Raw genomic sequence first — 20,585 nt, forward strand, 5'->3', positions numbered from 1 at the left:
TACGAAGCACTTTCGGAATTACAAAGTTAAATTTTCTCGAAAGAAGAGTGTTAAGCCTTTGTAGCTGTGTCAAATGAGATAAGTGGATTCGTGAAAGAAACATTAAGGCTTAAAGTACGGTCATCCTTGTAGCTTATTTAGAGTATTTAAGGAATATAATAATTTATCGATAAAGTACTCTCAAATCCGACGCAGCAATACACATCATAATTTGAACGCGAAGCCTTCGTACACGACTTGCGACACCTAATTTATTTCAAATCTTGCGTTACAAGCAAAAAATATGGAAAAAAATTTAAGTTCATGGAGTAAGTATTATCACTTCCAATTTCGACGTTAAGCCACACAAGACTACGGAACCATTTGAGGTTTTCGAGTTAGATAACGGTTGGCTTAGCTGAGCTTCGAATTCTATGAGTTTCCTCTTTTAAAAGATAATACGGGAAACGAGACTGTAAACTTGTGTTATGAGTTAAAACCTTGTGTAAAAACTTAATCATGATAATCAAAAACGAATCAGTAAACCTTGGAAACTCGTTGACGAATAAGCCCTGGGGATAAACACTATTTTTTACTGAGTAACGAATAAATATACGTAGATAAATCTTTAGGAGAAGAAAAAATATTTTAACACAAAAACAGGATCCCTACAAAAGAATCAATAAAAGAACTGAACAATTTCTTCGAAGATTATACTGTTGCTTTTAACAATAATCCATGCCAAATTTCAAATTCAAAAGTTTTCCGTACAGGTACATAGTACAACTTGTTCGGAGATTTGTCGTTGCCTGATTGAATAATAAGTGAGCTGCTAGATCTAATCGAAAAATATAAAAGTGTTGAGTACTTCAAAGGAACGCACTCCTTTTTCTTTGTTTTTATCTGGGATAACCTATATGACGAAGTGTTTTATGATGTGATATATTTTTATACTTAGCTGAGGACCTTCCACTCCCAAAATATATTGTTATAAAGTGTAAAGATTTAAAAACCCTACCCTTTCTTGATACCGTCGGACCTACTTAACAGCATATATTTATGTATGTATTATACTACCCGAAATCTCATTACAACAACAATATTATGATATAATGAAGCTCTTGAAATAGTTAATAATATAGATAATAATAATCAGATATTAGAAAGATTGGAAACTTTCTCATACAGTTGACAGCGGCTTATATACTTTTAATAAAAAAGCGTTTGAAGAATTTTTTGTTCGATGGAAATCCAAAGGATTTAATTTGTTGGGAGAAGTTAACAAAGTACTTGCTACCACCTAACTTCCAGCAAATTACACTAAAGGTATGCTCTAAATTTTCAAATAAATAAACACAAGTATTTCTACAACTTATCCTTTACGAATGCCGGTTAGAATATCAAGAACCAGAGGTCTGAAAAAACTACACAACTCAAAATAATAAAATTAATTATTTTTTTAGTGAATAAGCAGGGTCTGCTTATTAGGATTCTAAATTTTTATACACTACAAAAAAAATCAAAAAAATTCTAAATTGTTATTTCAGCTAAGCATAATTATTAGAAATTGAATTAGCTTAACCTACCCTGGTGACGAACCACGTCCCACCGACTTTACACTGCCGCTGCTGCCGCATATTTGACGCTGTGGCACGCCCGGCACCGGATGATGATGTAACGGTGATGACGAAGCCGAGGCGGTCGGAGTGCGTCCATTGCTGCTGCAAGCGCTGCCACTGCCGCTGCGCTTCGGTGATGTCGAAGTGGAGGAGGACATTTTCGGCAGTGGCGCGTTATCCTGCGGACTCTCCGTATTCACCACCTGCTCCAGCATGTGAATTTTCAGCATTTTGTTGCTTTTTGGTTTCTTTGAAGGTATTTGCTATAGATGCTTGTTTTATTTTTAATTTTTATTTTAACTAATAAACTAATGTTGGTGGCATTAATCACCGGTTAGTGAGATTTTTATTTATTTTTTATTTTTTTGTTTTGTAAAATTTTTGGTTTTAATATTTGGATTAATTTGACATATACGTATGTGATTAGTGGCTAAATGTTTTCACTTTCAAAGCTATTATGACTTTGTTATTGCGCTTTACTTTTATTTTATAACTTATTTCATATTAATGCTGACTATTTTGGTCAGCGGTTTCACTCTCGCTTCCTTGTTTGGATAGCGCCAGAGACGGGAAAGCTATTTGAGCTGAAACCGACAATTTTCAATTATTTGTTGTTGGTGGCTATTGCTTAATAGCGGCTGGATATTTTAGTGTTGCAATATTTGAATTTTTTCTAGTTATGATAATTTTTTCACTTATTGATTTTAGATTTTTTTCAAATTTAATTTTCACTTCTGCATTGCCTGGTTAGCAATTCTGGCACTCATGTAGTAATTTATCTGTATGTGTTGCAATACATATGTATTCTTCTTGTATTTTTACCTTTTTGCGTTTAGTGCGGTTTTATGCTATCCTATATGCATAAAATATTTTATTATTTATTTAAATGTAAGCACACATACATACATACAGACATACATATGTAAATAAGCTATTAATATTTACAAATTTCTCAATTATTAATATTTTTAATAAATAAAACACGCCACTAATTTAAAATTTACAGTACTCAACACTTCCGCTCACTAGATATATTTTCAGTAGTTGTTGTTTTTTATTTCAGTACCTATATACCTATGTATGTAGCTTCACTTTGCATCCGTTCAATTTAATTTTCCCTCACTATTTGTTATTACTTTCGCATTCTTTACTGACTTTTTATAGCTTTAATAAAATTTATTAAAATTTTCATAATTCAAACGAGGTTCGTGATTCGTCGAGAGCCGTTGTTACGAGTGTATGCAAAGGTATATATGTATATCTATATCTATATGTACATATCTGTATCTGACTAGGTACTAGGTGTTTTTGCTCGACTGTGCGTGAACTGAGCACCGCAATCAACGTCAGACTCACTGGCACCAAATCAGTTGGTCGCCGGTCACCACACCGTAAAAAACAACAACAACAATATAAGTCCAAAAATTTGCTGATTGAACTCATCCAAGAAAATAGGAAAAGACAAAAGCAAAACTAAAATAATTTAACAATCGCTTCGGCAAACTTTGGCGCTCGCTAAGGGTTATGTTTATAAATACATGTACATATGTATATGTCTATATATATATGTGTGCAGAAGTAAGACTACGAAAATAAAAATAAATGTATAGGCAAGTGTCTGAGCGAAACCGAAATGATAGTCGAACCCTAATTAAAAAAAAATCCCATAAACATTTAGAAATGAGTAAACTCATTCAACATTTTCTCAAAAGCCTTAAGAATGAGATAAATAATTATTAAAACTAAAAAATATTTTACACTAAAATAAAAATAAAACAGGAAAAAGTATTAACTTCGTATGCACCGAAGCTAAAATAGGAACCCTTCACAAATAAAAAAATTTCATACCAAAACTTAATTTCGATATGGCAGCTACATGCTATAGTGGTTCGATCTGAACTCTTTATTCGGATATTGTACCGTTGCTTTAAAAAATAATTCATGTCAAATTTTGTGAAGATATCTTGTCAACTGAAAACTTTTTACATACAAGAACTTTATTCTGGTCGTTCAGTTTGTATGACAGCTATATGCTACAGTGATACAGTGAATCAGCTCAACTCGGCACGTTGTTCATGTACATATTTATATATTTTATAGAGTCTCCGACGTTTCCTTCTGGTTGTTACAAACTTCGTGGCAAACTTAACATACCCTGTTTAGAATATAAAAATGTTTAATGAGAACCGAAATCGAAATAGAATCTTCGATCAAAGGCTAAGGTTACAATTACATATTTTCAGTTTTGACTGTAAAGAGTTTGCTGCCGCCAGCTTTCTGCGTTTTCTTTAGTTGCTGTGCGTCGCGTCAATAAATATTTCAATTCATTATTTTATTTTTCGTTTCACAAGCGACTTACACAGAGACTCCAGCGATATGGGAGAGTGAAATGTGTGGAGTCAAGATAAGAAACAGATTTATAGGCTATAATAACTGCGAAAAACGCTTACAAAATAAAATATTTTTATTTTTGCTTCTTATTTCCTCTTTATAAGCAATATAATGAATGAAAAGTAAAAAGAGGAAGAATGAAAATAAGAGTATATACAATAATATTGGCACTTGTGGAGGGTGTATTACAGGGTAGGCCAAATTTTTCAACTGTGAAAAGTATTATACGAAATTGTAGTAAATTTACTTGAAAGCAAAGATAATGTTTAAAATTAAATAAGTTTAATTGTGCTTAAATATGTTATTGGTACAAAGCCGTGGTTAAAACAAAGGAAAAGACAAGCCTCCGAAAATATAATTGTGGGTTCTTTTATATATTTGAAATACATACATATATATATCAATATAAATACATATAAATTTACAATTTTTGTTTATGTTGCTCAATTATTACTCGTTATTATATGAAAACCAGGGTTGCCATAAATACATACAAACACATATGCAATTTAAAAAGCATAGTCGATTTGTGATTCAGAACAGGTTATTACATATACTTGTATTATATGAAATAAACGTTGTTATAATTAGTTATAGCGCCACAAAAACTTTAAGGGATTTTATCCGAAAAACATGTATTCCAGAGTTTATAATTTTGAACGGTATGCTGCATACATTTTATTAAAATGTAACTTTTTATAACTAATAATAGTGAGAATTTAAAAAAAACGTGACGAGAGGACGATTTACCCATGTTAGTTTTTCCGTCTGTCCGTGAATATATAATATAATATCTATACGCGAACTAGTCCTTCAGTGTTTGAGATACCCATCTGAAATTGTGCACATGTAATTTTCTCCGCAAGAAGTTACTCATTTGTCGAAACCGTCGATGTCTGATCACCTGTCATACAAACTGAACGATCAAAATCAAGTTCTTGTAAAGAAAGTTTTATTGTTTGACGAGATAACTTTATAAAATTCGAGATAACGGTACAATCTTTTAATAAATTGCTCAGATAGGACCACTATAGCATATAGTTACCATACAAACTAAACGATCAAGATCAAGTTCTTGTATGGATTATTGTTATGTGTGAAGGGCAACCGAAGTTAACGGTTTTACCTGTTTTTGTTTATATATATGTAGATAATAAATGTTAGCAACACAACTGTAAAACTACTCAAATATCTGTTATATAACTATTAATGTTGCCAAAATTGATAAATATATTGAATAACATAACTAATTGGATATCCAAAATGATTTTTTTTGAAATATTGTATGAAAACTAAGTCCATGGATTTAGTTATAGAAAGGTAAATTTCCAAATTACAAAAAAAATGTCAGTTGACAATTTTCAATTTTTGTTATAATTATTATTTTTATATTTTCAATATATTTTTAAGCGTAACCTCAAATATAATAATTTTTAATAGAAAATATGTGAATATAATATCATGATTACTTTGGAACCAAGAATCTGTCTCTTTCAAAGTTATATCGTATAATATATATAAATTGCACCTAGTCATCGCCGATAAAAATTTGAAGTTACAAATCCATAATACTTTTATTTTTTCTTAAGCCTAAAATTTGTATGTGTATGCCATAAGCGAGATCTATTGAAATCCACTTTTACAAAATCACGCGCCCAATTTGTATGCGCCTAAGTAATGTTCAACTGTCCGGAAAGACACGACTCATCAAAACGCTGACATGTTGCTTGATTTGATAAAAACATTTGCACGATGTTGAATGCTGAATTACATGACAGGGGAAGAGGTGTGGAGGTTATAACAGCAACGATGTAAGTATTGAGTTATGACGGCGTGATGAGAGTGTGAACAGATTAGACAAAGTGGGGTTGTACCACCAATGAGACAGCCGGAAAAGTTAATCACTGCGCAAATTTAGCAGAAACACATAAATACACCAATCCACATGTACATATGGTACATACATACATACATATATGTGTGTAAAGAAATGTAGAAGCAAGTGCTGATTTTGATAACAAAATGTTTATGTTTTCCTCTGTAGCCTTCCTCTCTCACCGTCTCTCTGCGTGGTGCTTTTAAAATGTACGTGAAATTTCAAACGGCAACAACAACATAACAACGTCGCTGATATGAAAAGGTGAGCTTAAAACTGTCAACTGTGGAATATGCAAATTATATCAATTTATAGCTGCTGACGTTAAGCCGCCAGCATGAAAATTCGGCAGCTTTCTGCCGGGGCATGATGATAACATTCAACAAGTTGCTCGTTGCGAAATCTCTTGCCTGAGGGCCATCATAAATTGAAAGTCATTTAGATTGTATGCAAGTTTGTATGTGTATTTTGATGGTTTGAATGAATGTTTTTGACATAAGTAAATGAATGTTATTTGTTTGCATGAATTTGATTTTTTCTTTTGAAATATTGTATTTTCGCCAAGGGTATGAATTTGAAATGACAAACTTTTTTATTACCGACTTAGACATATAAATTGTGTAATCAAACTTGAATATTTTGTATGTTAGCAAAGTAATCAAATGTCATTAAAAATCTATCCCAAAAACGATAAATTAAAATCACCATAAAATTGTATACCCTGAACAGGGTTTGTAACACTTAAAAAGGAAAAAGGATCAATGTAACGAGCTGAGTCGATTTAGCCATGTTCATCTGTATATACATGAACTATGGCCACAGTTTTGAAGATATACAAACTGAACAATCGAAATCAAGTGCTTGTATGGAAAACTCTTCACTTCATTTCACGAGGTATCTTCAGCAAATTAGGCACATATTATTGTCTATGGCAACAATGTAATATCCGGAGAAATTGTTCAGATCAGATCACTATATCATATAGCTGCCATAGTAATTGAACGATTGGAATTAAGTTCTTGTTAGGAACCTTTGTATTTGTGTGTGCAACCGAAGTTAACATTTTTTCTTGTTTTTTACTAAAGACAATATTTTGGTATCTCTCTCAAAAAGCTGTACTTAAACTTTTCATAGCAAAAAATTATAGAAGAGGTCAACAAAACGCTGGAAATTGAAAATTTAAATATATTTATATGTAGAAACATATGTGTATATCGCTTGACTTTTGTTAAAAAAACCTTATTGGACTTGAGCTCGTTTAATACATTGAATGAGAGCTCTCAGAAACTAGTCACATACATACAGTACAGTTGAAAATTGTAGAGAAAATGTTCCATTTACAGTTTGAGAGGCTTAAAGTATTAAGTCCCGATAAGTGGTTTAATAAAATTTTCACAGATTTTTAAATATGTCGAAATCGGTAAAAATTTAAAAGCAAAATTTGTCTCACAAAAACCAACAACACCTACAATTTTTGCAATTTCTGAATTAAACTCAGTTTATTATTATAATATTTAATCCAAACCTACCACATATTTGTAACTGCTCTAAATCGCCGATCTTGCCGTAGAAAGCAGATATTCTTCTTCGTCATCAGTGAATCAAATGGAAAATCGGTACAGAAAGATGAAATAACAAAAATGAAAAGAAAAATAATTTATGGGCGATCTGTGGACGGGGAGAGGAAGAGTAAGGGGGATTGATTTTACAAGGTAAAAATAAGTATATCTTGATTTTCGATAGAGCTACGAGTCCAGTTACAGGGTAAAGTTGTAATTGTGTAAGCAATAAAAATATCTGCCTTTTTCACATACTAAAAATTGAAATATGCTAACTTAAGCTGATATATTTTAATTGTCGGAGTGTTATAAATTATGTATGTAATGTACAATTTAAAGTTACACGTTTTTCGTTCTAGCATGAGCTATATTTTCCAAAAAATTCAACAAAATAATTTTTTTACGCTTTTTACAATTTTTTTCATAAAATATTGTAAAGCTATATTTTCAAACAAAAAAACTCAATTATAATTATTGCGCAATATCGCACTCCATCATAAATTACCGCCCAATTAAAACAAAAATAAGTCAATGCATATTATGTGAATACATGTATAAAAAACCATTTGTCATATTATAAATAATTAGATTATTCTAAGCCTACAGATATTAACTTGACATTTCATTGATAAATTATATCCTAATTGTACGTTGAAAAGAAAAAGAAATACACGACGAAAATGAAATCGAAATCAAAGTTGACAATGACACTGAGATTGATGACAATAAATAGTGTACACACACAAATCACTATTCTAAACCTTGAAAATTGCATTTTCATGAATTAAGAAGTGCTGGCTGAACTTTCTGCAATATTTATGAACATATTTACTATATATTATGTATGTATGTTGGTATGCAAATATGCATGCACACATATGAATGAAGCGACGAGCGCGTACCGTTAATGGAGCTGTCAACTCATGTAAAATAATTAATTAATTTCAAATATTTTAACTAGTGTAGATATATGTAAATATATACTAATAAATTTACATATAATATATATATGTATATACTAATAAATTTATATATAATACAAGTATATATGTGTATATACATATATTATTTATATATAACATATGTGTGGATTTGCGTTTAACTGTAAAAGTGCCCCTACAATATGTCAAATGTCACAAACAGTTAGTTTTTTTAAAACCAAAAACAAAAGTATTTTCGGAAAATCAATCAAACTATAAAGCGATAAAATGCTAACGCCCACATATTCAGCAACAAAAAATATATCAAAACAAGTAAGGAAGGGCTAAGTTCGGATGTAACCGAACATTTTATACTCTCGCAAAGTCAAATGGTATACTCGTTTGAGATTTCTTTGTGGATTGACTGATATTTTCGGTAGAAGGTCAACTATAGACACTGGGGTCCACATATTTAGTATTATACTTAGGGCTTGAACAGTTTTGGTTCGATTTAGACAATTTTTGGTCACAAGGTGGCATACTTTAAACGCATTATTCACGCAAAGTTTTACCTTGATACCCATTTTCGCACTATAACATAGAGGTATGAGAAGAATTTTATGTACCGAATTTGGTTGAAATGGGTTAAGCTGTGCCACGCCCACTGTCTAATTTTGAACGCGGTTCCTATGAAGTCATCTCATACCATCCCAGAGATAAAATTTAATGTCTCTGGTGTGTTTAGTGCTTAATTTATCGCGCTTTTAGTAGTTTTTAACAGTACCATTATATGGGGAGTGGGCGGAGTTGCCACCCGATTTCAACTATTTTCACACTGTAGGTAGAAGTTCTAAAAACATTTGCTTCCAGTGAATTTTGTTGTTATAGCATTAGCACATTAAACCTATTAGGGGCGGGACCACGCCCAATAATTAAAACGGCAGATGCCCCTCTGTAATGTGATCCTGTGTACCAAATAACAGTATTGTATCTTATTGCGGAGCTTAGTTATGGCAATTTATTTGTTTTTGAATAATGGCGTTTTGTGGGCGTGGCAGTGGTCCGATTACGCCCATCTGTAGTACCAACCGTCTCACGGTACCAAGAAACATGTCCACCAAACGATAAAGATATCTCAATTTTTACTCAAGTTAGAGCTTGCACGGACGGACGGACAGACAGTCACCCGGATTTCAACTCGTCTTTTCATCCTGATCATTTATATATATATATAACCCTATTTCTAACTCGATTAGTTTTAGGCGATACAAAGAACCGTTAGGTGAACAAAACTATTATACTCTGTAGCAACAAGTTGCGAGAGTATAAAAATATATTAAATAAAAAAAAGTATGCTCCACTGAAAACGAAAGAGATTAGAAATACATTTGTATGCCATTGTTCACTTTAAACTACCGTTACTGATAAGAAAGCTGAGTCAAAAGAGAAGAATAGGCGTATTTTGTAATATTTTTTCTGTGTACAAATTTTTTAATGGGTTTCCAATTGGAAAATGTCAATAAAATGCTTAAACTTTGTCAAATTGAATGTTACCGAAACTCAGTGATAAGGCGTTGGTAACTAAGGCAATCAGGATGTTACCAAATAATTTTTATTTACATAATTTTAGATATGTTTAGCTTAAAAAGTAGTTTGTGTTCCAGAAAACTGAAGGTCTAGGCGATCGTTTAGAAATTTATGACTTATTTCTGGCTCTTAAACAATTTCTAATTGGAGAACCGTGTGTACATACATATGTGGTAGAAAATTTCTTGCAGAGCTAACGATTTGCCATACTTTTTTTATTTTTTAGTTTTTCTATATTTTTTTAATTTTTTATTATTGTAAATTTACTTTATGCCAATTATTTTAACGGTATATAAATTTGATAGTTGATATAAAGTGCTAATTGAATATAATTAACGCTAACAAACAAAATTTCGCATTAATCGGTTTGCGCTTGGCTGTGGTCAAATTATGCACGTTCGATTCGCTGCGCAATTTTCTTGCTAGAGAGAATATACATACATATATTTCTGAAGGTGCAAAACCAAATTATTAAATATCAAGAAGCGATTATTCTACTCACACACACAGTTAGTTTAGTTTGTGCGCGATTCGAAGGTGAAATGCCGAACAACAATTTTACGATGTTTGCAATTAAATAAAATTTCACATTTTCCATTGAAGCATCAGCAAAACGTTCACAAAACAAAAATAAAGCCAAAATGTGGTAAGAAGAGACCACTTAACCCAAATTTAGACCAGAAAACGGCGGTTTGTAATTAATTTCAAATCAGAGTGAGTGGTAAGATGCTGTAGGCAAGTTATATTACAATGGTACTCAGGAAATGTTCAGCCACCGCAGATTGTTTTGATTTTTAAGAAGAATATTAGTTTTTATCATGTCATCTAGAAGTTCATGTTTATAATATATTTTTTTCAATTATAATGTAGAAATTGTTTGATAAAAACAAGATGGAACCATCTCAACACCGTCTCCTTTACTGGTCCATCTTAGTGAAGTGCAAAACACCGTGAATCTCACACCTTCAGCTATTTAGGTGACGATAATAAAAATACAACATTCAAGCAAATGTTGAATTGATTTAAGGCGCTTTCTCGATACATGAGTTCCAACCAAAACGCATTTCTATATTCACAATTGACTATACTTATTGGTAAAAATGTGATCTCTACCTTTTGGATCAGCCATTGAATCTAACCTAACCTAGTAGTTATAAAGATCATTTGTTTAGAGCGATTCATGCTAAGTATCGTGGCGACTAGTAGTATGGTTGAGAAAACCCCCTCAGACAACAAATACATATTTCGACGGAAGACCTCATAAATTGCTAAGACTGACATGTTAGGTTAGGTTCGATGCCTGATCCACTTGGACTACTATATGTAGAGTCCTTTGTGAAGCCATAAAAACAGAACTCCTGTATCCGATCTTAAAAGTTGGCAAATCGCCTTATAGCAAAAAAAAAATTTGCTTAGGCGTTAATTTGTATTTCCACCATCTCGGTGGGATATCGGAAAGTGTGAGTACCCAAGTGTTAAAGTCTTGATATCACAAACGCGAGACAATCAAGAACGAAGTGTTGAGATGTTTCTATCTTGTCTTCTTCCATACTCAACCTTAAAGCGTGGACGCCGATAGGGCATTGGCTTGTTAGAAGTCACACAACTAGGGCGAGGCTACCCTTACAGAGGGCGAAGAGTTCACTAGATCTCTTACGATCGATCTTGGGCCAAAAAGATCTTGAGACAGCACAAAAACCGATGGTAGCCATTAGTAGAGCACGCGAGGATAGTAGAGTACCGACTCGTTCCCATTCTACTGAAAGCGGGACTCGATGCCATTGATAACGAGGTTAGACATTCTTTAACCAGCCTTAAACTCCCGGTTAATGACCTCAAGGTTATTATTGTCAAACTGCTATCGGAGTGGTTAATGACAACTCTGAAGGAAGGTGCACTCCGAAGCAGTAAATCTACCGCTACCTTAATAGCGGGAACTTCGGCGTAAACAACGCTACAATAGTCAGTAAGTCTAAAACCCAAGAGATTTCCTGACAAAGCAAAACAAAAATTTCGATGACATCATTTCTTCGACATATTTATCAAAAAAGTAAAAGCAAAAGAAACTGAAAATCTAATAACTTTAAAAAATAAATCTTTCGAAAATTTCTAAAAAAAAAAAAAGTTTCACGGAAAAATCTGTATTTCAAACGGCCTAAAATTTTATTTTCTCCAATTCTTAGAGATAGAACTTTACTTCGAACTTCAGCTTTTAATCTAAAAAAAGAAATTATGCTAAAAATAGCTGTTAAGATCAGCAGCTCCGATTAACTTAACGTATTGAAAAACAATATTGTCCAACTTACACGAAATTACTGTAAAGGAGTCAGTTTCATTACCTATTTCCTTCGCTTGGACAAATCCGACAGATTTTATTTATATATGTTACGATTTCGGTACGAAGCTCAGGAAATCACTCAACGCTAACCTAGACGAAAGCTAAAAAACTTTTACTTTTCAAATGACTTTCTTACTACAAAAAAAACTTATTTTCTCACTTTCAATTCACTAGTCTCCTAATTCGAAAATTTTGCAATAAGTTTCCTAATTGAATTCAAAATGCATATTTGTATAAGCTTAAAATAACTAAAACCATAATTTAATACATTTACAAATTCAACGCGTCCGAAAAAGTCGGTGAAATTCGAAATAATTTTCTCTTCGTCGCACAACAACATAAGCGAACTATCAGTGTAAACCTTGGCAAGTGAACAATTAATTGATAAATCAAACGATACAACAAACAATGCGTGAACAATTAAAAGCACACTTTCAACGACAGTCAGACTGATAGACAGTCAGTTTGAGCTACGACAAGTTATTCTTGGGAGCACGTGACTTAAAGTAAACAAAATTCCACAGTGCACTCTATCTAGCTTATTATATATTCCCAATGTGTTTTCACTCGCGGAAGAATTTAAGCATTTCTTTAAGAAAGGTTTTGCACTTTCGTGATGAGTTGATAGTGGCTTTTCTTTTCTGCAGGTTTTTAAAGCTCAATTATTGATGTAGACACGCTTATGTAATTTTACTTTACAACAACAGGTCCAATGCAAGGTGATCTGAGAGTAAATATTTACTATTACAACACGTTTGTAGTTATTAACGGTCACATTACAAATTATAGTTTTGTTTTAATTAAGAAATATTTAATGGGGTGTCAAATGAGTTTAAATATATTGTGGGTTCTTACATATGAAGCAAGCATTGATAAAAATTTTTAAAGGATTCTATATGTCGGAGCATTGCTTCAAGCATCGAATAGTTTAGGTTATTTTCTAGCTAATGTGTAATTTTCGCAACAGTTACTATTGCGGATAGTTCAAGATTTTCCACATTTTCATTATTCAGGAATAATAGGTTAATCAATATCTGATTCAACGTTGAGCTTCTCGGTATAAAATCTAACTACTAACCAGTGGTTGATATTTCCTGAGCGTTCACCCTGTCAACTGTTTCTTTATACCCTTATCAAGCGTTACGAAAAAGGCTATCAAAAACGGTTACGATGAAAAGATCTAGAGACCATGTAGTGAATAACCTTCTCAGGTTCCCGCTAATAATAATTTACTAATTTTGCTACATCTCAAATAGGACGACTGCTAGTTATTGAAATGGCTTTAAACATTGCCCAAACAGTTTAAACGAATATTATTTCACTTTTTAACCGATTAAAAACCAGGCTTAGTTCCGGCAAGAATAACATGATATGAGACTCTCATTTTTCTCTGAAACGCGTACCCTGATTAAGTTGGTAGCGATAGAGATCAGGGAATTTTGAACAGCTGATATCAAATAAAAATAGCGGGATAACAGAATAACCCCGCTAATAGTATCTGACATAATCAGTACGAAACAAAAGTCCATCGAACTACACAGTTAATATCGAATCTTGTGCAATTTTAAAAAGTATTAAATTTTTATATAAATTATGAAACATTTCAGTTATTTACTATATACGGACTGATTTGTACTTATTCATAAATAAAAAATTAATACACGTATTTAAGGATGTATATGCGTGATATAGATACATAGGTCCACCGTGGACCCGAACACCTGAAAATAACATCGAAAGACAAAATACATACAAGTATAAAATGCTTAATCTAATCTTATCGACAATGGTGGTCTGAAACCGTGGTAAGATTCATTAGTTAAAATGTATGAAAGTTGTTTTAATGGCAAACTTGCTTTATTCAAGTGCTTTAAAATTGTGAGTAGCCGAAGTGTCTATTCTTTTTTTGTTGACCTTTACAATATTTAAATTCATTATTTTGCCATATATAATGGACAAAGGTTTTTCCGAATCAATGATGCGTTTTCAAAAAATTATTTAAAAATTCATGTGTCCTCAAAAGTTTTCACTCTACCCTCAACAAAGAAAAGAGTAAGGATGATTTATTTTTAAAATCCGTTTGTTTTTACCATGAATAAGTTCACCCAGAACACTTACGACCCCTTTCGACAACCATACAAAACCAACGACTATTAAAAATAAATGTTTTTTTAATACATTTAGAACTAGTACCTAACCGACTGGGCACCCACTATTACCTATAGACACATAAATTATGTGAAAAAGGAGAATTAAATATGAATAGCTCACTATATAAAAAAAAGCGTACTGATAAGAAAATATTTCAAACTAAGTCATACGACCTTGAAGCTTATATGAGCAACTAGAAGATGAAATTTGCACAACAACATTGTTTATGTTTATGTTACGATATATTGATTTGAAATTTTTCACACGTTCTTTTCTCTTCAAGAAACTGCTGGTTTGTCGAAACCGCCGATATAGAACCACTTTAACATATAGCCACTATACAAACTGAACGATTGACAGCAAGTGCTTGTATAGAAAACTTTTTCATTTTAAGATATATATTTCACCAAATTTTGCATGGGTTATATCCACATAATTTACGAGATGACACTGAGGGGCATCGAACAATATAATTAAAATTTTTGTACTTTAGATGATTTAGCGCCGAGTTATGAGTGGCACTGCAATTCAACGTATACCAGAGTAATTGATGCAATTGCGGTACTTTTTAAAATGTTTCTATTTTAATAGAATATTCTTTAAACATTTCACAGAAACTTTCCATAACGTACTATTGGTTTTTAAAAATATGTTTTACTTGTTTCATAAAAAAGTTCATAAAAATAGGCCTGGTTTTACACGAAATAACCCTACTCCCTCCACCTTAATTATTCAAAAAAATATTAAGAATTTGGCATTGAAAAAATGCAAGCCAGTTACCTTTCTCGAGCTTTATGTCTATAGTTAAATATACATTTAGAAATACAATATTTCTTTTAAAGAAATTTATACTCAAATAGTTGGGCCACATAACTTTTATGGATAAATTTACTTTCAGAAAAATTATTTTTGGTTTAACTGTTTAACGATATTAAAAAATTGTTCTTTGCTCATGTTCACAACAATAGGGTCTATGACCCGCATTTAAAACACCCAAGACTGTAATGACACGCATTATTGAATTTAAAACAACAACAACTGCAAATATTTTGGCAATCATTGGATCGTCTTTATTGGACATACAGCGTTTAATTATTGATAGCTCATTTAATTGGTGTAAAAAATCAAAACCTGCGACATTTTATACAAAATAATTAACGCACTATGTTTTTTTATATACCTACATACATAATATATATATTTTATATATATTTTTGTGTTTAATACAATTAATTTTTGTATGTAGATATGTAGGTATGTATGCATGTTAATATGTCGCTTTTATTTCAACATGCTTTACTTCAAAATTCACTTAATCACTGCTCACGTTTGAATAATTGATTTGAATTTAATTTGAACTTGACATTTTATTTTGCAAAGCACGCCTACCAAAAACTCACACAAGCTGAACTTTCTGCAAAACTGTCTGAAAGTTTTCGCACAATCACTAGCGCAGACCGAAACGCTCGAGCCACACACACACGTACAAACATACGCTGCTTTATCGCCTTGCTGGTTCAGAACGTGCTTAGCATTGCATCTTTTAATTTCCGAAGTGAAACTTTCACACAAACCAAAATATAATACCAAAAACAAACGAACAAAGATGGTCGATCTTACTTTGATAATTTTCGCAATAATTCCTGTTGCTCTCTTTGGTCTGAAATATTAATAAATTGCACAATTGGACACACAAATATCAACAACTTTTCATGCGCAACAACAAAAACGAACTTTGAACAAAATTTCAATTTAGATTTCTTCGCGATTTTTTTTTACTTTTTTCTTGCGTTCTTTAAGTGTTAAAACTGTTTTAGCACTTTACGCGAACGCCGTTTTTGTCGACCGCTGCGACATCGAACGCACGAAAACGAACACAACTAATTTCAAACAATATTTGCGGCAAACTAAACCAGCCGACCGACGAAGTGAACTGCTAAAAATTCAATCCGCGCGACGCTACGCGCCTCAGTTGCTCAGTTGAGTGCCGCAAGTGCCAGAAAGCGGAGAAAAAGCACAAAGACACAAAAACAAAGCGAAAACGCAAAGCAAAACAAACGCAGCGGAGACAGCAATGAAGTGGCTGGAAGCCAGAGGCAGTGGAATGTAAGTGACAAGTGATTGTGTGCGTTAAGCTCTACTTGCGGAAGCTTTTAAACTTCCAAAGCGGCTTTGAAAATCGTTATAACAAATCCATAACTGTTTAGCGGATTTGAAAGAATTTAAAAATAATTTTTAATGAAAGAGCTTATAACCTAAAAATGTGTTTATAACAATGCGCCACTAGCAAATATTACAGCATTATATTTGAAGATATACGAATAAGTTCCACAACTCCACCACAATTCCGAACTTTACACAAAAACACCGGCACTCGTAATTAAGTGAGAGCGCGTTGGAAAGCAAAGCAAAATCTTGCTCAGCGAGTGGGAGGGAGTTGATAAGAAGAGCAAATAGCAAAGCGCCAGCGCCGGCAACTACAGCGCGAGGGAGTTGGGAGCAAATGCACCGTTGCACTACAAAATACATATAAACTGCAGCAAAAGAGCGGCAAAAGCAAAATCAGAAATTTAATGGAATGGAGATGTGGAGTTGAAAGCAAACGCTGCATTTGGACGTCGCGCTAACTGTTGTTATGCAAATATTGCGCATGTTATCACAAAGAACAATATGTGTGAAGTGCATTTTTGAGCGCAAGAGAGACAAACTAGGCAAATACATCTTGAGCGAATTGTGGAAATGTGTTGAAATATGCATTTGTAGCGATAGCGGCGTTGCTAAAGCACAGTGTGTCACTCATAGTTAAATATGTCTTTCAAATCAGTCTCAAAAGGGAACAAACACTGAAACTGGAACACATTTTGTAAAATATGTACAATAATAAAAATTATGGTTTAAAAGATATGTGTAAATGAATAATAATATGAATTTGAATAGAAAAATTACTTAGATCATAGTAATATGATAAATCAAAAGTTAGGCCTTCTCTGACGGCTCTCGACCTACCCCTTTAAAAGCAAATTTCAAATATATAAAAAAAAGCTCTTTAAAAAAGTTTATTAGGGTACTTACTCTTGAGGGATGGTACAAAATTAAAGATAAACAATAATGAATTAATAATATCATTTTAACAAATATCTGTTATCTGTTTGTTAATTAGTTTGCAGCATTTAAAGAAAACGTTCATCCTTTTTCAAACGCACCTTCATGTAAATCGGATGACAGATGCTAAAGTTACAGCCATTTCAATATAAGCATGCAGTTAAACTTTTTTTATAAAGTGCGAACACTTATAAAATTTTGTGTTAAACTTGACAAAATCCCGTGAGATATGCAAATTGATGAAACAGCTCATAACGATGATTTTATGAGTCGAACCCACTTTTATAACTGGTTTATCGATTTAAATATGGTCGTGAGGATTTAAATGACGACTAAGGACCAGGTCGTCCAGAAACGAGTAATCGTGCTGAATTAGTGGAAAAACCTTTGAAATTATTAGTAGTCATACAAAATTTACTACGATAATGTTTGCTGAGAAATTTAATACAAGTAAAGACATTATTTGGAAAATTTTAACTGAAGACTTTCGTAAAAGAAGGGTCCGTGCGTCCATATGAATTAGATGAAGACCAAAAAAGTGAACGAGTTTTGATGAAAATATAGTTTTTTCTCATTAACCACTGTCCGTGTTTGTCTAATCTATCACCACGTGGTCATTTGCTATTTCCAAAACTGAAAGTCAACATAAAAGAAGCATTTTATGAAGATATCCCAGCCTTTACAAAAAGCAGTAACCAAGGCGCTGAAGAACATTCCTATAAATGACATAAAAAACTATGCATTCGCTGATTATGATTATTCCAAATGTTGTATTGAGTTCAATGGATTCTTCTTTAAATAAATAAAAACTTTGAAAGTTAATATAATAGGAATTTTATTCTATATCCAAAAAGTTCGATACCTTGTACCACTAAAATTATATAATTCATTGTAAAAACTGGCATAAATATTTTTCGAATAAAAATATCATTTAAAAAATGTGTATCATATATAATTTAACACACTGTATTTATGTAAAACTCTAGAAAAGCCGGCAACTAAAACCAGTGTTGCTGTTTTGCACAGAGAAAGTACATGCGGTGTTCACCTAAATGGGAATTTTTATACCCCAAACAGGGTTTATTAAGTTTGTAAATGATCAGTGTGAAGAACTGAATCGGTTTAGCCATGTTCGTCTGTCTGTACGTCTGCCTGTATATGCACGAGATTGTTCGTTAGTTTTTGAGATATCACTTTGAAGTTTTGCACACGTCCTTTTCTTACCAAGAAGCTGCTTATTTGTCGGATCGATTATAGCATATAGCTCCCATAAAAACTGACTGATCGAAATCAAAATAAATATCGTTTTATACAATTTTATGCTATAAAAAGTGCATTTGTGAAGGGTACAATAGCTTCGGTGCAGCCGAAGTTAACTTTTCTTTGTTTATCCTTATATTTTAGAGGCTTCCAATTCTTTTCAAATTAATGGTTATTTTGTTCTTTTTAATAAAAAAAAAATAAAAGAAAGCAAAACCTGAATCAAAATAAACCGAAAGCAAAACGAAAATTTCAACGAAGCTGTGTATTATCACAAAACTTTCGAGAGTGGCAAATCGAACAACCAACTTATATATCCACATAATCGCTTTTATTGATTTTAAGTGAATGACTTTCTTGTTGCTTTCATATATGTATGTAGGGGCCACAATTTCAGATGCCTTAGGGATACTTTAAGCCCTAGCCTATTGGCAACACTGGGGAGGACGCTATTTACTACCTAAACAATAACTGTACACTAGCAAAGGCAATAGCGTATGATTGTAGTAATAAAGCGAAGCCTAACAAAAATTCAGCTCGTCGAGGATGAGTGCAAAGCAGGAAAAATCTGCTTTCATATGGTTGCATTTCCTCACTCTACAACAAGGAAAACAAATAAATAAGCTCACTACAAAAAACAAATGTATATTTTTACATATATATGTATGTATGCAAGTAAATGAATTCGATTTGTGACCGATGGTCTTCTGTTTCTGCATATCGTGTTCAGAGCACTGATATGTATGTATATAAACATACATATGTACAAATATGCATATAATCACACACATGCATACCTACCCGGCTTCAACAGAATTTTGTAGTCGTGTTTACAAAATCGCATCAGAAATTATTTGAACACACATTTAAAATATCTACATACATATGTATGTATGTTTGTGTATGTATGTACATGTGCATGTCTCACACATCCTGAGCCGGTTTTTGTTTTAACCCAGCAGCGCCTTATCAATTCATCAAAACATTTGCTTCAACCATCGGCAAAAAATGTAAACAAATGCCGGTTCTCTGTCGCGCCGCTTTGTTTTTGTTTGGCGCTCTCACGCTCTCTTTTCTTATCACTTCCAAAACGTGAATGGCCTCGTTGAGCCAATGACTTTTCTTTCCCGTTTGCGTTTGATTTGTGTTTGCAGTACTGCTGTGTTTCATTTATTTTCTTTCTTTTGGATATGTTCAAGCTCAGCGTGCTCCAATGTTTATTTGTGGATTGTGGATACTGGAACCCTGCGTTTTCTGCACCCTCCTATTCACTTTGGTATCCAATTGCGGGCGGTTTTCCATCGCCCACAAAAGCAATCAACACTATTTTTCCCACTTGTAAGGCTTTGTTTTTGGATCTACCACACTCTTACCGCCTTATTGCTCTCTTACTCTGGTGCATTTGTGCTCTCCCACATACAGATGACTGCTTTTGTTGCTGATAATATGGGCTGGTGCAGTGTGGGTCGGCTGAGTTGGTGATGATGCAAAGCGTGGTGTTGATAACAAATTCTATGTTGTGCTATCAGAATCAGCATGAACGGCAATTATTAAACCGTCCAACACAAGCAAATGCACATACATATATGTGTATGTATCTATGTATGTTTGTGTACACATACAACTAGTATTTCTTGTAAAATTTGATTTTTGAACGAATAAAGCGCAACTCTCGGGGCCATCGAAAATTTTAGTTTGCAGTCTTTTGAAATTGTAGGGTATCGAGGGGAGGAGATGTGTATGTCTTGTGTAAAGACAACGGAAAGTTTAGAAAACGCCTGGAGTGATATTGAAAGATATTTG

The 20,585-nt window shown here is 32.9% G+C and overlaps 1 protein-coding gene across 4 annotated transcripts in view; it reads right to left on the reverse strand.

Moving 5' to 3' along the window:
* Positions 1–20,585, reverse strand: part of RapGAP1 (Rap GTPase activating protein 1) — a 214,200-nt gene that overhangs the window by 187,090 nt on the left and 6,525 nt on the right. Inside the window, exons 1-2 of one of the 4 annotated variants that reach the window (XM_036366744.2) lie at positions 16,041–16,339; positions 1,566–2,451 (exon numbers count right to left, since the gene is read on the reverse strand). The exons of 1 other annotated variant lie outside the window; for it this stretch is intronic. In XM_036366744.2, coding sequence (XP_036222637.2) covers positions 1,566–1,828 — 263 coding nt within the window. In that variant the 5' untranslated portion in view covers positions 1,829–2,451; positions 16,041–16,339. Of the gene's footprint in view, positions 1–1,565; positions 2,452–15,820; positions 16,340–20,585 lie in introns of those variants that run through there. 2 more of the 4 variants (XM_036366746.2, XM_070106224.1) reach the window with 2 other exon arrangements.

Source organism: Bactrocera oleae, chromosome 3, assembly GCF_042242935.1.
Source record: "Bactrocera oleae isolate idBacOlea1 chromosome 3, idBacOlea1, whole genome shotgun sequence".
NCBI lineage: Eukaryota > Metazoa > Arthropoda > Insecta > Diptera > Tephritidae > Bactrocera > Bactrocera oleae.